The sequence below is a fragment of the Ambystoma mexicanum genome, chromosome 2p (assembly GCF_040938575.1).
Source record: "Ambystoma mexicanum isolate Mex_15411 chromosome 2p, UKY_AmexF1_1, whole genome shotgun sequence".
Lineage (NCBI taxonomy): Eukaryota > Metazoa > Chordata > Amphibia > Caudata > Ambystomatidae > Ambystoma > Ambystoma mexicanum.
This window is the reverse complement of record NC_090923.1, coordinates 966194202-966212949: the sequence shown is the minus strand read 5'-3', so window position 1 is coordinate 966212949 and position 18748 is coordinate 966194202. Positions and strand designations below refer to the sequence as shown.

At 44.2% G+C, this 18748-nt stretch overlaps 1 protein-coding gene across 3 annotated transcripts in view; it reads right to left on the bottom strand.

The window, feature by feature from the left end:
* RCE1 (Ras converting CAAX endopeptidase 1) overlaps positions 1-18748 on the bottom strand; it is a 253422-nt gene that overhangs the window by 90888 nt on the left and 143786 nt on the right. For all 3 annotated transcript variants that reach the window (XM_069644759.1, XM_069644760.1, XM_069644761.1), the window contains one exon: positions 6120-6198. In XM_069644759.1, coding sequence (XP_069500860.1) covers positions 6120-6198 — 79 coding nt within the window. The remainder of the gene's footprint in view (positions 1-6119; positions 6199-18748) is intronic.

Here is an 18748-nt window from a genome sequence, read left to right as displayed (position 1 = left end):
TAGAATGCTGACTACACCCAGCCTTTGGCCCTACCCTTGCACTCGCCGTCCCTCCAGACTATGCTATCCTCAGGGCGGACAATCTTGTTGGAACAGGCGGAGGAGTTGCGCTGATAGCGAAAAGTTCACTGCAAATTAGACACTGTCCTATTCCCACCATCTGAGGCTTTAGATTTTTACTCATGAAGCTAACTAACAACCCAAAAACTACATACAATATCCTGTTGATCTATCGACAAACCAGAAATGGACATCCGACTTCCCTAATAAAGCCTCCAACCAAATTCATTTCCTTGGTGACATTAATCTGGGCTTCGATGTCCCAGCTGATTCCAAAGCTGCTGCGCTAGCATCAGCACTGTAAGACATGCACGTCTCCCAACTCGTCAATACACCCGCATGCAACAAAGGTAGAATTCTAGACTGGATTCTCACCTCCAATTCCACCATTAAAAGTGAATCCATCTCTGAAGTACGTTGGAGCGATCACTTTCTGATTATGGAGAAGGGCAAAATGAACTTTTCTGCAAAACCACTCTTTTACCTCAGCGACTCTTTATGATAAGTTCAAGTTTTGATGGTGTCGCAATGGTGCGTGCAAGGAACAGAGACAAAGAGATCCCCCTACTCCGTTTGTCAAAAATGAAAATAATTACTGCACACATCTATTACTGCACCACAGTAAAGAATGGATTAAAATAAAACAAAAAAAGGGCTGATTCTCATGTTATGTTTGTTTGTTTGTTTATTTATTTTATTTATAGCGCTCCGGACCCGGGAGTAAATGGGCGCTGGTACAGGTTACAAAGCACAATACATGGTAATTGACATATTATATACATTATATACAGAGAGAACGGGCAATGGCAATGAAGACATCCATTAAAGACATAAGTGATACATGTACAGTATATACAGATAGTAGCTGTGTCTAACATACTAATTGACTTTGTTCCAGTAGCCACCCAATGGCAAGCTTCCTGAAGGACTGGAAGGAATTGGCCGACTTAATGATTAATGGCAGGGAGTTCCAACGTTGGGAGGCGAGGACCGTGAAGCTAGAGCCTCCGGCTCTTTTAGAGATAAATCTAGGCACCATGAGACATAGGGTGTTGGAAGATCTAGTAGTTCTGATGGACTGCTTCTAGGTGAATTTATTGGTAAGGTAGGGGGGGGCTAAGTGGTTGAGAGCTTTGTATGTGAGGCCCAGAGCTTTTAGGTCAATTTTTTGTTGGATGGTGAGCCATTTGCATGCAATTCTAGTGTCAGAGATATGCTCTCGCCTAGGAATGTTTAGTGCTACTTGTAGCGCATTGTTTTGAATGACTTGGAGTTTACTAATTATAGCTTGGTTGGAACCTAGGTAGAGGCTGTTGCAGTAGTCTAACTTCGACTGTATGAGGGCTCTCGCTAGTGTAAGGCAACTATTAGTAGAGAGAAAAGGTCTACAGGCCCGAATTAGTTTTCCTGTATAGGCGGTGGAGGAGGCGGTTGAGTTGACTTGCTTAGTGAGATTGATATTGGCATCAAGATAGAAGCCAAGAGTTTTCACATTTTTGGCGACATGGATGGTGTTGCCATCGATGATGATTTTGGAGTAGTTCGGGCTCAGTTTTTGTAGGTTGTTAGGTGAACCCACAATGAGCAACTCGGTCTTCTCGTCATTCAGGCAGAGGCCATGTGTGGCCATCCATGCCTGAATGACAGAACATTTCATTGATCCTGGTGACATCAGTATTGTAATTGCCAGATATGGTGAGGAGTATCTGGGTGTCATCCGCATAATTTGTATAGGTGACACCCAGACGATCCAATTTATCAAAGAGAGGCTTTGTAAATATATTATAAAGGGTCGGGGAGACACATGAGCCTTGTGGGACACCACAAGTAATGGGGATGGGGATGGGGTCTGCTGCTGCCACAGGGGAAAAGACCCTCATGGTTCTGTTGGCCAGAAGGACTGTATCCACGTGACAGCAGAAGGGGAGAAATGAGCGGCTGAAGAGAGGTGGTTACAGAGTATTTTATGGTCGACCAAGTCGAAGGCTGCTAAGAGGTCTAGGAGGAGTAGGATAGCAGCCTTGCCCTTGTCTTTAATATCATCAATCTGACTTTTGAGATCAACAAGGGCAGTTTCTGTTCCATGCTGAGGTCGAAAGCCAGATTGACGCAGTCCCAGTAATTGGTTGGACTCTGTTACGTATTTATTAGTGGCCCTTAGTGATGACACGTGTTTCGGCACCCTTAGTGTGTCTTTTCCAAATCAGGGCAATAAATGAGGTTAAAAAAACTAAATATATATAAGAAGTAAAAGGGGAGGGGGAAAGAGTGGTGTGAACATATTACAGAGTTAGAACCAAAAGGTACAAGAAAAAAATTAAAACAAAAAGTGAAAATCAATATACGTTCCAATCGTATTTTTCACATCATATGGTTAGAGCGATTAAAAATGGTTCAAAATAATCGTGATTCAGAAATTCATTTTCATGCAATGCAGTTATATATACATGATGCATACATTGCATTGGTTTCAACAGGACAATATTACAAATAGGCGGATCACTGTACATGGAGATGTGTGTGACGTCAAAAAATAGTAAACATACCGTGACGGTCACCCGGTTGCAATGGTGAGATAAGAGAGAGGACCATGGGCGATGGGATGGGGGGGGGGAGGTATCAAAGGGTTTGTAAAGTAAGAAAAAATAAAGAAATAATGAAGCAAAATTAGAGCATGTTGAGGTTTCATCTTTACTGTCTTTATCCAGACAAAAAACAGATTGAGCTTACCTATCTGTTGAGATTCAGGGCTCTAAAATACTGTGTTGGCGTTTCGAGTCCCATCACACTCAAGTGTATTACGGGCACTTCGAATACAAAAGGTATAAAGTGCGTTATTAGGACCTGACAAGTGAGAATTAGTATATACAACCAATATCTGCATCTAATCTCTTCTACATCTTATAGTTTAGAGTTTGATAACGTGCCAGACTATTTTTGTAACGGGTGTACCTAGTTTTATATTGCTTGGATCACATAGTCACTAAGGTCGCTCTTGTGAAAGTAGTGCTAAGGTGTGAGCCTTACAAACCCTTTGATACCTCCCTCCCCCCATCCCATCTCCCATCCCATCTCCCATGGTCCTCTATCTTATCTCACCATTGCAACCGGGCGACCGTGACGATATGTTTATAATTTTTTGACTTCACACACATCTCCATGTACAGTGATCCGCCTATATGTAATATTGTCATGTTGAAACCAATACAATGTATGCATCATGTATATATAACTGCATTGCTTGAAAATGATGTTCTGAATCACGATTATTTTGAACCATTTTTAATCGCTCTGACAATATGATGTGAAAAATACGACTGGAACATGTATTGATTTTCACTTTTTGTTTTTATTTTTTTCTTGTACCTTTGGTTCTAACTCTGTAATATGTTCACACCACTCCCCCCCCCCTTTTTCTTCTTATATATATTTAGTTTTTTTAACCTCATTTATTGCCCTGATTTGAAAAAGGCACACTAAGGGTGCCGAAACACGTGTCATCATTAATGGCCACTAATAAATACGTAACATAACATGAGAATCAGCTCTTTTTTTTTTTTTGGAATCTATTCTTTACTGTGGCGCAGTAATTCTTTTCACTTTCTGATTACCTTAACACTTGCTATCAACAATTTACGCGACACTCCAAATCCTATAATGGTCAGAATCACCTGCAAACTCGCTCATGATGGTCTCAAACCCACTTTCATAGCATCACTCTTAAAGCATGATCTCATCAATGCCAATGTGAGCGATATTGACAACCTCTATTACTCTTGCCTTCAAAGCACTCGACTCACATTCTCCCATTGTTGCTAAAATCCCTTAAATCCACAAACCTGCCAACCTGTGGTTTGATGATGAACTTATCATCCTACGTTGTAAAAAACGGGGTCTTGAGCATCTGCACATTAAGAACCCTTCTGTGACTAATGGCTTGGCACTAGCTACCACTAATTAAAAATCGGCAGTAGTGTCGCATAAATCCAACTCCTACAACACCTGCATCTCCAATGCAGGGTCTAACACTAAAGAGCTTTCCTCAATTCCCAGAGAATTGGAATCGCCTATTCCCACCACCTTATCCACGCAACTAGATAAATCTTGGTGCACAACCATCCAAAATGACCAGTCATACAAAATTCCCTCCCTCCAGGAGAAAATTAGGGCCAATAGAGACGTCCTTGCCTCGAAAACTACTACATTGATCCCAGCAAACACAGCCAACCCCATCCCTTCTCATAGCTTGCCTCAATTTGTCTTCAATCAAGTCACTCAGACATTATTGAGCATCCTTGCACTCAACCCCTACAATTGCAAGGGAGACACCTGCCCGGCCCGTCTTGTGAATCTCTGCGCTAACAGCCTAGCCCACATTATCACTGATTTCATCAACGCCTCCTTCTCCTCCAATTCTGTCCCCCACAACATCAAAGCAGCCTGGATAACACCTTCACTAAAAAAACCCTTGACCCCACCATTCCCACTACCGGCCAATCACCAACGTTGCCTTTCGATTGAAGATAATAGATTGGGTAGCATACTCCCAAATACAACTCTTCCTAGGGAATAACCACCTTCTTGGAGCCAGACAATCAGGCTTTCGACCCAAGCATAGCACTGAAAACTGCCCTAATGGACCTCAAAATCCAGATGGATAAGGTCTGTGATGCTGATAACCAAAGTAGTCTCCTCCTCCTCCTCCTCCTCTCAGCTGCCTTCGACTTAGTTGACCATGGAAAACTTCCACTTCTCCCCTGAAGATACACTCTGGGTTACATTTTTCTTATCTGAACACACTACTAGAGTATTCATTGGAGATGAGGCGGCGGATTCCATATTCACACTTCTCAGCGTTCCCCAAGGTTCCTGCCTCTCCCGACACTCTACAACAATTAAACAAAACCCATGTTCACCGTTTTAGACTCCCTGGGTATCACATACACAAATCCTGCTGCTGACACCCAGATTCTCATCCCCATTTCCAGTGATTACATATAGTACACCGCCCAAACCAACAAAGTATACATCACCATCCAAGATGCTTACAAATAGCCTGTGCCTCAATGATGACAAAACTGACCTCATTGTGGGCCTCCTGCTCGGGTGAAATCCCTTGATAACAACTATTCTCCCATATTCATTGACGGCATGTCCATCCCCGTTTCAAAACAAGTAAAAACACTGGGAGTATAACTAGAATCTGATCTCTCAATGGCTAGGTACATCAGTGCCTTATCGTCCTCTTCGGCTTATACATCCAAACTGATCTCACTAAGCAGACAATTCTGGTCACTGCCTAACCGCTTGACCCTAGCGGGTGCTCCAATTCTCTCTAAATTGGATTATTGCAATTTGCGGTTTCGGGGTACCTCTGCTGCAACCCTATCAAAACTAAAACTTTTGCAGAACAAAGCCCTATGAGCCACCCTCAGACTAAAACATAGTGATCACATCTCTGCAACTAGATGAGAAGCTCATTGGGTGCACATAAGAGCTAGGATTCTCTTCAAGTTGCTCATGCTTATCCACAAAGGAATTTACAATGACACACCCTGTTATCTCATTAATTCCGTTACTCTAAAAACGGCACAACAATCTCTCAGATCTAGTAGTTCCACCTCGCTGGACATACCATGATACAAGAGCAAAAGGGTGGGAGGCGCCAACTTCTCAGTCGCAGCCCCCACTCTTTGTAACATCTTACCATCATATATAAGAAATTAACAATCCTACCTTGCTTTGAAAAAACTGATAAAAACCTGGTTGTTCGACAAAATATGAGTAATGTTACCTGCTTTCTGTTCACATGCTTGTACCTTTACCTGAATCTATTATGTAACTAATGCTGTGATACCTTTGGGTTTGGGCGTTTAAAAAATGCTATAAATAACATATAAATAAATACCAGAGGTTAAGATCAATTCTAAACCTTCCAGCCATCATCTCTTGTTTTGCAGGAGTCTTAGGCAATGAGAAGGAGAGTACACAGCAAATGTACTATATAGAGACAGCCAATTGGGAACCTGTCCTGGCTTTAAAAAGAAATGAGAACTTACCAAACACAACCTTGAGTCCATCAATGAATTCCCAGGGGCAGTCCATGGCTAGCTGAATCAGTGGACCGAGGAACAGCACCTGCCATTGCAAAAGATGGGTAGATTAGTTTTTAATATGAAATTTGCATAAAACAGTTATTTATTTTTTTGTCTTTTCTGCAATATTTTTCTATTATGTTTGCCAAGTAGGGGTGAGGTAATCCTAGAAGTCAAAATTAGTGGAGGACCAAATAATGTTCTGAGGGAGAAGAAAAAAGAGCATTGCAAAGGGTGCATGCAAAGGAAGGCATGGATGATAGAACATGCAAAACAGAGCAAACATGCCAGGAGCAAGAAGGAAGAGCTGTTACAAGAATCAAAGTTAAAGGAGCATAAAGAAGAGAAAGGAGAAGAAAGCAAGAAAGTGTGAAAGGGATTTACTGAAATGTGGGAAGAAAGTAGAAGTGGATGAGAAGTATATGCACAGTGTGGGAGGGGATCTTGAGGCAGGAAGGTGGTCATGGTGACAGACAATGAACATAGTGCATTGGTGAAATAAATATATTATATGGAGCCAGAAAACAATGTATTTTCTATCGTGCTAGTCTTTCTGTCCCACCTTCTTCTGAGTCTTCCCCTTCCAGACCCTCCCGCTCCCATTGCCTGCCTCCCTTCCCCGGGTTCAGTCTGTGAGTCTAGTCTCGTGACTGGCCCTTCTCTTCACTGGCACTCTTAGGGCAGCACTGTCCAGGCAGCCAGCCGGCAAAGGGCCAGAGGCAAAAGGGAAGATCCCCTTGGGGCAGCTCAACTAAGGTAAGGTGGTACGGGTGGTGAACACAACCATTACTGTGCTCAATTAAAACCTTGCCACTTTTTCATTAATACCACCATCAAATTATAACACTGCGTAGATTACCTACTGCACACCCTAGATAGCCAGTTAGATGTATTGGGAGATAACTGTCTGTCACACTTAGTTGTAATTTGAGGGCAGGAAACGTGTCACACTTAGATGGATTTGGACGGTGGACATTGTGTGGCAGTCAAACATTAGCCTGCCCATTATGCACAGAAGATATATGATGGCATCCTGACCACAGCACTCAGAGGATTATAAGGAGAACCGGTCCTATGCGCCTTGAAGTTATATGAGAACAGACAGTTTATTGCACCTAGAAGAATTATTAGGATAGAGTTTCTTCCACTCAACAGATGTACTAGGACAGCTGGTCTACTGCAATTGGCCATAGTATAGCACCTGGAAGGATGTTAGCCTGTCTTTGCTCTTAGAGTAACTGTGAGGATAGCTGATGATTTGATAAAGACGCAGGTACTGCTGGTATTGCAATTAGAAGATCTCGGAGGCTAGATATGTACTTAGAAGATGTAGTAGGAAAGCTCTATTTTGCTATTAACAGACTTATCCGGATAGCCTGCCTATCGCACTTAGCCTTGTTATTGGACCAGGACGTTTCTATGTTAGCACGTCTTTCGGGCAAAATTTGTGAGGATAGCGCTTGCACAATGATATGCAGGTAGCCTGATTTGGCACTTAGAAGACATTGAGCCTCATTATGGCCCTGGCAGTAACCCTACCGGTGCAACCAGCGGGTATCCACCGGACCTGTAGAAATTTACCAGCGCCCGACTTCCTGGTGCCAACAGCAGATTACAACTCTGGATGATCGGAAAGTCTAGCGCCGGTAAAATCTAAGTCCCCATTCACATAGAGTCCCATGGGAGTGGGGACACGGAAGCACCAGTGCCAACGGTGGCGGTGCTTCCGTGACCGGTCTGCCTACCGTGGGTCAGACCTGTCTGGCACAGCGGCTCCAGCAGTCAGACCTGTAATATGCCGGTCTAGAAACAAAGGTGCCGGTGAGCTTACTGGCACCCTTGTTTCAGGACTGGCAGGGTCCTAATGGGGCCCATTTTGTAGGCTAACTCCTGTATCACACTTGAAGAACTGTGAAGGTTAACACATGTATTGCACTCAGAAGATAGTGGGTGTTGCGCATACAAGAAATTGCATAGGTTAGCAGGTGTATTGTATGTGAAGAACTATGAAGGCTAGCACATGTCTTGCTGTTAGAAGGAATTGGGTAGGTTAGCACAGGCATTGTACTTAGAAGACATTGTGAAGGTTAGCACATGTACTGCACATTAACTTTGAAGGCGAAGTGAGGAGCCAGGAATGGGACACATAGAAAAGACATGCGTGTGGCTACAAATGTTATTTAAATGAATGAAATGGTTGGAAAATGCCTCACTATCCCTAATCCAGGAGGAATTTCCCTGCCTCAACCAAAAGCCAACAAGTCTGTCAATGTCAATATGCCCAAATAAAGTAAGTCCTGTGTCCGTAATCCTATTCTGGCCCTCACACTCTAAACCACTATAAGGTACAACAGTTAATATTCCTAGTCTTCTTAAAGCATTAATAAGTGACCAAAGTTCAACACAAAAGTTCAAAATCCAACAAAAGGTTTTCTTCAGGGACAAATTTCACAATTCTTTGAAATAACCTCCTTTCCTGGGTTCTTTGCATTCAACATCCAATTTCAAAAGGAACCATCAAGTTTCCAAAAGGACTTTCCCCTCCCCTCAGAGCATTCACATAGCTTGCGGGACTTGGTCCCTTCCCAGGGTTTCTCTTTACCTTCAGTTTCAAAGACGCCTTTCTTCTCAGGGCCTTTCCTTTCAGCACATTGTTCACAGCTCACAATTCACACTTCAAAACGTTATTGCTTTTGTGAAAAACCCATGGGCCTTTCCCTATTAACCCCCTTAGTATACTCTTCTGGGGCCGCCAGGGAGTGGATGTTGCTGTTGAGTCCGGACACGGGGAGTGGACCAGAGAGGGAGGAGTCGTCCCAAGGTGAGACATGGTGTCCCCCTTTTCTTAATACCTCCCTACCTGAGATTCCCTCCACTGTCATATACCATTATAAATCATATCCCGTCACCTCCTCCCAGATTACCACTGGTACCAAGATCAAAGGGAGGCATAGGAGAACCAGGAAACAGAGTTAACACATCACCCCATGTTTTACAACAAGATTGTTCCTCTTCTCCTGATAGTATTTTGCCTCCTTTCCCTACAATCACTCGGAAATACTACAACTCCCATAATTCCTCCCCCCCTGTTTCTCCCAAAACCTCTGGGACGAAGAAGAGGCAAACTGGAGCCATGAAGATTACTCACAGGAATCAATGTAGCAGGGATTCCTATGGGTAGTCTCCATCTTGTCTCATTAACGAGGCCAGGCAGAGTCAAGCGGGGTTGGTCAACCAATCACACTTGACTCCTGTTAAACCTGGGGTTATCTAGCAGTGCCCAAACCAGAGCTCCTCCCGTGGGGAAGATACTAAAGACCAGGCCTTTGAGGGGCAGGTGGTGAAACCATGACCTCAGGAAACATTCCATTTAAAACCCTGCAGCTCCCCTAACCACCAGAATGCTGTTTTAAGGGAGCTAGCGAAGTGGGAGCGAAATAAGAACACTGCATTGTAGGACTTGAAGTCCAGAGAAATGTGTGTTCTGTTAACAGCTGCGCGCATGCTGGAGACCAGGAAGGGCCGCATTTGCCGAGCTGAAGCAAGGCGAGGTACGAGAATGAGCAGCTCCAGCAGGGCTAACCAGGCTACGGAGAACGGAAGGCTAAGGGGCTGTTCGAGAGCAAGAGGAAGCCAGGCGAGAGATACGTGTTCCCAAGGGTCTGAGAGGTTCGCCGTAAGAAGCCGAACAGCTGAAGGGAATAGTCCTTTGATGTGCTTGAAAGTTGCCAGCTTCCTTCCCATAACAACAGGAGTGTTGGCAAGGAACCGAAGGGCCGATGGTGGAGGTCCGACCTTGAAAAGAAAATGAGGAAAAGACACTAAAACCGAACACAGCCAGGGAGTTCATGAATATAGCGAGAGCCTAGATTGTGAAACGAAGCACAATGCAGGAAGTCTTTGTGAATCATGAAAAGTATCTCCCGGTGAAGAGAAGTGTTTATGAACTTTAAAGTGAAAGCGATGAAAGTAAATCAAAGCAAGGAGGTTGCAAGAAAGTGAACCGTGATCCTGAAAAAGTGTTTCTGAACTTTAGTTTGCTTGTGAGAAAAGCAAAGCCAAGCAGAAGGTTGCCAGAAAGTGAAACTACAATACCCAAAAGGCATTTCACAAGACAGGCTCGAGCCCGGCAGAAGGAAGCCTGTAATTGAACTGTGATATTTGAAAACGTTTCGAGCCGGAGAGCGTAACCTGTAATTGAACTGTGATACTTGACCGGTTTGAGCCCGGCAGGGGGAAGCCTGTAATATAACTGTATACCTTATTTGTGCAAAAACTTGAGAAGGGAACCCCAAGAAAGAGGAGGCTCAAGCCCGACAGAGGGAAGCCTTCATTGTAAACTGTGATACAGACTTAAAAAAGAACAGACTTGAGCCAGACTAAGGGAAGTCTGATTGTGAAAGAAGGAGGAGACCCGGACTTGGGTGAGAGAAACCCAAAGGATCTAATTGAACTGTAAGCTGTTGAAAGACTGCCAGACGCTCCTAAAATGTACCTGCAAGCCAAAGTGTGGCACCCTAAGGCACCTATCCTTACCACAAATCCAGAGACCCTGTGCTTTGGCTACATCTCCCTTCCCCACGTTCAGTTCATAGAAGCTATTCTGACATTTATTTTTTAAACACTATTTTCCTTTGCAAACATCCCTTTTCTCATTTGTATATTGAGAGCAAGGGCAAGGTTAGGTTTCTTTAGTAAAGGCCCCTTTTTGTTTTGACAAGACTTACTAGAACGGTTTTCTTTTAGTAGATGGTTGCAATTACTCCCATTTTAGCCATAGGGCCCAGTAGGAAGTCCCCAACCCTTTCTGAAGATATTAATACAAGTTTTTGAAATGTACATCATTGTGTCCGTCTAACTGTTGATACCATGCCCTTCTCACACATTTCTTTAACTTCTTCTCTCATCACCTCACAATTCATATATTGCTTCTCCTTTTAACTATTTCACACACGTGTGTCTTCACCTTGTAAACTCCCCTGTCAGGACTTTATTACACAACTACCCATTCCTTCAGGTATGAATGTATTGTTCCATTTACAATATGCTTGACAAAAACTCTGTTTAATGGATTCCCAATTGCTTTCTTGCTTTGTTTTCGTGAAGCGGTATAGTTTTCTACACCATCCGCGCTTTCCCATTTATTTATATGGCATTCTTGAATAGCTAGAGGCTTCCCTTGGTTCTCGTTTGTTTCCTTTCTGTTCGCCTCCAAGTAATAGTATCTGTACGCTGGCAACCTGGTAAAACTTTCACTTTCCCTGGGCTTAACGGTTGCCTTCAGCGTGGTTTCGTCTTCGTTGGCTCGGTGTGCGCCCGGAGAAGCGTCCTCTTGTCACCGTACTTGCTTTTTCGACACGCGGTTCCCACAGAGGTTCCCTTCTGCACGGTAAACCACCACCACCTCCTGCCAGCCTTCCCAAGGTCGCTTCGGCTTCTCTGCTGTTTGCACAGCACGTCTTTCCTCTGTGCGTTAGTCGGCAGCAATACCGACCATCAGGCAGACCCACGTCTGCAGCTCTCTCCACTTCTTCTCCTTCCCGTGACTGCCTTGACTTCCATCAGCTGAGTTAGGGTTGTATTTGAACTTCCCGGCTTGGCTATTTCTTCTCCAACAACTAGACCGTTGCACTTAATACGCAGTCCCAGTAATCAATACTCGCCATTCTTCCTCGTGTAAGTGGCCATGGATTTTCCTCTTGCATCGTATTGAGGAATTAAAGGCTGAGCTTTATTGGGAGTAGTCTTTACTATTCCTAGTTTCTTCCTCATGTCAGTGGTTCTGGCTCTTCCTCCGAAACGGTATTGGGATAATGAATACTACGTTTCACTAAGAATAACCTTCCCTACTCCTGATCGCTTCCTCAAGTCAGTGGCTAGCATGTGGTTCCTACTGGTATCCTGGAAAAAGTAGATCCACTAAAAAGTTGGGGAGGGGGATGATGACATGATATTAGAGTTTGGGGAATTGAGGGAACATCCCTAAAAGGAAAAGGGGGTATGTGGTTTCCTTTAACCATGCCTCATCATTTCCCTAATGTGTACCCCCTCCCCCATGTGGTCCTTCCTCATATAGCCACCCCCAGGGTCAGGATCAGGTAGCGGCTGCCGTCCCCTGGCCACACAGTGAAGCTATCGCCAGATTCATCACAGCTATCACATGCACTGCTCTAGAAGAAATTGTGAAGGTTAGCACATGTATTTCACTTAGAAGATGTGCGAAGTTAGACTGATTTGATGGTGGGCTGTGTGCTGCACTTAGATGGATCAGGAGTGGCCACTTTGTGTTGCACCCTATAATGTTAGTCTGTCCATTGAGCTCAAAGATATATGATGGTAACCTATCCAATGCATTTAGAAGATCTATAAGTTAGCCATTGTAACACAACGGACATATGCAGGTATCCTCAATATTGCACTTACTAGATGCCGGATGGTAGCCTATTATAGAACTTAGAAGATATATAGTAAGACTATAAGGGTAGTCTGTCTATTGTGTTTAGAGCACCCTATGATCGCAAGATCATATGGTAGCCTGACTGTCACGCCTAGAAGATATACCAAGATAGCCAGTCTATTTGCGCTTCGAAAACTTTGAAGGTAGCCTGTCTACGGTGCCTAGCGGAGCCTATGAGGGTAGCTTGTCTTCCTACACAGACAATCCGATTTCACAGCAAGATCAAACATAAGCTCCATCTGAGCTTAAGGTACGTATAAATGCGTACTTCAGTGGACATCTGCTGCAGACACGGCTATCCATCCAAACACATTAGAATGCAGCTGCGACTATGACAAATCGGTCTAGCTGGACATGCAACGTTTTGCCTTCTTACACCAGACTTGACTCAACACCTCTGCCAATAGAATACATCAACAACCTACGACAATATTTGGTCTACCTGGACACGTAACGAGTCTCTTGCACTAGGGCACCGTTGTGACCTCCCTCAGCACCCATCCATATGCCTGACTTCTTGGGTTGCTTACTGGAGCCTAGCCAGCCCACCAAATAACTAATCTTGGCACACGTGCATTCTAAGCCCTTTCTGAGAATTTTCCCCATACCTGGACCTTGGTCCCGAGGGCGTCCCACCACAAGCACATTGAGGCCATACAAATAGGAACAGTCGCTATATAAAAACGACTACTACGTGTACATCTCTTTTATCCAAAGCACTTGGCATACAATGTTTTCATTTGCAATCATTATTACACAAACAAACTGGTAAGCATTTTATAAACCTGGGAAATCTGAAAGGCTGAGCCGACTGTTGTGCTTTCAGCCTGCTAAATGCAGATCTCATAAGAGAGATATTTTAACAGCTATCATGTCACCATCACATTAGTAGTGTGGCTGTTAGGGAGAATTCTCTCTTTAGGCTGAATTTCCTAACCTAGTGAGTCCCCCAGCAGCTTTGCTGGATTTCTGGAGTTGTTTTTTTCCTCCTGCCAAGAGTGAGACTCTTTTTTTTCCCCACTCTTGGACATGATTTATGGTATTCCTTTGACTGGTAAAGTGTTTTATGGGCTATGGGGTCCTTTACTCCATAGGGTCTCACGTGTTTTTCCTATGTGTGTTACACAGCACCCTCCGTGCAGTAACACAGGGGTGTCATAGTGACACCCCACCATAGACTCCATACCATGGGACTGACTACTGTCTCCCAGGGCATGTAAAGTCACCATTGGCTTTACTAGTCCCAAATTATTAACAGAAACCAGTACAAACCATCACATTGTGGACGTACTGGTCGGGGCAATTCGATTGCCCCGGGGTCTGTTAGTCGAGGGGGCACGTCTCCGTCCCCCCTGATCGAGTTTTGGCTGGCGGCAGTGGAAACTACTTATATTCGACCGCAAATATTTTCCTATGGGATTTTCCCATTGTTCGAGGCTACCAACTTTAATTATTTAATTCTCATAGCCTCGAACATACCGCCGGTTTATTTAATTAATATTAATTCTCCGGTTGGTATTTTTTGCCAAGACTCGATTCTAAAAGGGCGTTTGTGTTCTCTTCTGTGACTCCAACCCAAGTCGAGCCCTTTGTTCCACTTTTTGGCGGGCTTCTCCACAGAAGCCTCCAAAAGTGGTACCACAGTGGGTGTGGGAGGGGGTTTAGGCACCCTGGACTGAGTTACCTTGGTAACTCAAGTCGCACTCTTGTGTGATTGCCCAAGTGGTGAGCCGGCCGGCTCACCACTTAGCATGTTTGAGTGACAGCTAAGCTGAGTGAATGGGGGTTTTCTCCATAAAAGTAGGGCTTTGGGGACTGGAACTTCAGTAGTCGCCACAGGACCTGAGAATCCGACGAGGGAGAAGCCGAGCCAACCTACCACGACGACACCACCGGTGGAGCCCTGCAGAACCGACTCACCACTTCCCGACCAAAGAGAAGATCTCCCGGCTGGAGAGGCTTCTTCCCCTGACTGGTGGGCACAACCAGTTTACCTTCCTTTCTTCGCACCCCAGCCCGGTTTGTGGTCGAACTGCCCGTGCCAAGCACCCCGGCGGCCGGATAGCCACTCACCACTGAACCGCGAATCACCGGACCGCTCCTTGTACCTGAGAAACTCTGCAGCTGTTTTCTTCCCTGGCAGTGCAACAGACTCCTGTCTTCCTCCACGACGAGATCCCCTCTTCCCCTGGACGAAGCACCGACTTGCACCCGCTGCCAGGAACAACTGCCCCTGCTGGAGCGTTCTCATCACTTTAAGGTACCGTGTCCGCCAGGCCTCCCTTTCTAAAGATTGCTACAAGGTAATAATTGGGCTGGCCGCCATGACCCTCTAACTGGTCCCTTTCTTTGGTCCAACTCCTTTTTGAACCTTTACAAGACTTTTGTGCACTGAAACCGTGTCACCTTGGACACATTTCGTTTGGATCCTCTGAAAGTGGATCCGGCCTCTTGAACTCTAACTTCACGGTTTTACTTTGCCTTCCTCTCTTGTTATGTTCTGGTAAAAGTGCTGGGATCTGTTTCAACTTGTTCTCTGCTCTTCTCTCCCTTTTTAAAACGCACTATCCACGTTAAGCGCTCACCGCTGTCTGAAAATAAGTGGGGCTTTACTTAAGACTTGTCTAATATTCTTTTAAGGGAGTATATATCTTTTAGTGACCGTGTTTTTGAATTGCTTAGTATTAGTGCCTCTGTGTTTTTTTAGATGTGGTTTTAAATAAATAATTATATTCCTTTTACACCAAGCCCTGATCAGTGTTTACTTGTTCTACTGTGTTCTCTTGACCTATTGTGAATACTCTGTATACTGCCTAACTCTTCTTGAGGGAAGTCTGACTGCTCAGCCACAGCTACCAAGTGAATCTGTGTGGTACAGAGTGCTACCAAGTGGGTTTACTGCCAAACACCTGTAGTCCTACATCTTTTGCAGTGGTCCCAGAGGGAACTGCACAGGTTTCTGCCTAACAGTGGTTTCTAACCAGGGCTGCCAATCTTTTATTAAAACAGTGCACATACTTATCAGTGAGGCTGATAAACATTTAACAAGGCGGGGTCTGCATTCCCCAGCCATACTTTGAATGCCAAAGTACATTACCTTCTCAGTGGGCTAACATAGTAACATATTTTTATGCTTAACCAGTACATGTCGGCAAAAAAATGAATGCTCTTGGACAAAGTAATTGCATTTCTCCAACACCCAATTGTAAGAACAACCAAACACGCATTTTATTAACAGTTATCCTTAAAATGTAATAAGGTAGGAGGGCAGAATGAAAGTGCAGACACTGGACCCGTTATTTAAAACAAAGCTGCATTTATTCACCCTTAACATTCCCCCCAGGAAACAGAGTAAAAACACCATAAGACTGCCTTCACCTCCCACCTAGTGGGACATCTTCACTTCACAAAAGCGAGAGTGGGGCAACCGCAGGAGTGGTCTGCTGTGGGCCCCAGAGCCGAGCAGAGTATTTCTTTTAGCTTGTTTGGAGGAGGAGGAGGAGCAGCCTGCTGTAATCTGAGCCAGACTCGGCACAAAAAGGCACCACACGCACGAAGGTGGGGCAGGAGTAGTCTGCCATGGTCTGTTGGTGGCCATGAGGAGAGTAGTCCCTGACCGGTTTTTTGTGCGCTCAATGCTAGCCATGGAAAGTCAATCTAACACAAGACAATACAACCCTGATGGAGCTGCACCAGTGTGCTACGTTGCCGTTTGATCCAGAAATACAGGGCGTTTGAAGACTTTGTCCTGCCCGACCCGAAAGGGGAGGGGGGGGGGGTTTGCTCCTCATTATCACAGAGGCTAAGACAAGCGCCCCCTGTACATGTTAATTACGTGAGTAAGGGTAGAAGGATAAGGTATTCCACAAAAGCCTCCATTAACAATCAGCATCCATAACTGTGACCACAACCGATCACCAGGTCTTTTTTATCTGATCACATCCACCGTCATTTGTTTCAATATTTTGACTGTAACCGAGTACGCTCAGCCCAACTGCCTTCTCCTGAAACACAGAGACACTGGACGCCATTTAGCAACACTTTCATTGTGTCAACTTCAGCGTGGTCACCTATGTGCAATTGCGGTGCCTCTGTTCGGTGGCCCGGGGCGCCTGGGGGTAAGGGGTGATTTAGGCAGCCCCTCCAGCTAGTCAGCGTGTCCTGGGCGCCGCTTTTTTAGAAAAGATTGCTGGTTTGTTTTGCCCTGCTCTCTGTATTGCTACTGGTGGATCTGAATAGGGAACGTTTCTTACCACCATGTTGCTGTCCCACAGTGCCAACTTACTGTTTTTGCCATGGTTTCGTCCTGAGAACACCGAAACCTCACAAGACTAACAAAATTCTCTAGCTCGCACTATGTGTTTTGAAACTTTTTATTAATACCCTTTATCTTTTATTCGAGCAGCCATACTTTAACATCACAATACTGATCTTGTTCTTTTTGTGGATGATGTTTACCCTGTTCAGGAACAATTTTGCTGTGCATCTTTCTGCTGTATATTTTTTAATGTTATTTTTATGCTCTGATCTTAACCTTTGGAAGTATAACTTTGTAACAATGACTCTTAGTCAGCACCTGCTTTTAAAATTGCCATAACTAAACCCCAGCCCTTGACGGGCAGGAAGATAGGCATACACAACCTTACATACATACTCCGGCATATCTGTGAACCTATCACTGACCCCTGCTACTGGCCCCTGACATTGTTTAAATCACGGTTTAGTCAAAGTAGAGGCACTCCACATGCATATCTTGTACTTTTTGCACTTTAGCATTGTTTTGCACGCCCTGCACTTTGGCATTTTTACATTATGCACAGCATACCTCTGCAGAATCCACAAACTTTGTGCTCACTATGTTAAAAAGCAAGGCTAGTGACCCACCGTACTCGATAAAGTTAAAAGGAGCAAACCAAGCTTGACCGGCTCTAAATCAAAGGGCCTCCCAACAAACCTTCCTGAATGATTACCTGAAACATATGGCAGGTAAAATTGAGGAGAGACTCACAAATACCATCGATTGCAATATTTGTTAATATTTCCGTGTCCAAAAGCAAGGAACTTGTATTGAGATTTAAGTTAAACCTAATCCATACTGCAGAAAGAACCAAGCATTGGGCCAAAAGCCATAATGTGGGAGACTTTGGTGGTTGTAGATTTTGTGGTAATAAGGATATTGGTGAGTCTCTTAAACACCTCGTGATACACTGTAGTTATTTTGAGACTCTGAGGACCCTGCATATGGGTAGATTCTATAATGCTGACTTGATACTCTCCAGAGATTTGTGGTCGCAATATATGTGGGGTAAATCACAGATGTTGATAATTGCATTAACGCGCTTCATTGCAGTTATTCAGGAAAAGCTCCCTGGTCTGGAAACCTAAGTTCATAACTAACCTAAGAAAGATGCAAAGTTATAATAGATGATTTCTTTTATTGATTTTAAGTTGAATTTACTAACAGGCTAATTGAAATTTTGTGAAATGAACAAATCTGTTTTTTATGAGTTGTAAATGTTACTTTTGATAAATTTGTATCGTACTAAATATTTGTAAAGGTGCATTGTGCCAAATACAAATAACATTTTTTTTAAAAATACTGAAAAGGCAATTGAGGTTTCATTTTCTTAACCAGGTGCACTGGAGGACACTGGATATCAAATCTTCTGAGCAGGTCCATTATGGATCCTGTTATGAACGGACATAGCGCACCGGCAAGGGTTAATTGACGGAGTGAATTGTACCCAAACACCATTTGAGCAGGGTGATAACTCCACAATCACAGTATCCAGTGACCTCAGAACCCTGCAAGAGGTTTTGGACTAGAAGTTAGGCCCCATCTTCAATGGTATTGCATCCCTTAAAGACTCCCTCAGCATCTCCCTTACCATTATGGATGATTTAATCAGAGGCATGTAAAAGGATGTTTTGGAACTCCAACCAACTATATCTAAAAACTGAGTGACCCTAAGACTGTCAGGCCCGCAGATGCCCTGCACCTAGTGCCCCAGAACAAGGCTCAGAGGAATATCCAACCTGCCCTAGAAGTCCCTCCACAAATTCACCATGGTAGGCTGAGAAGTAGTAGCACTGCTACATACAATCCGAAAGGTCTGCAATTATCCCTGTTCCATAA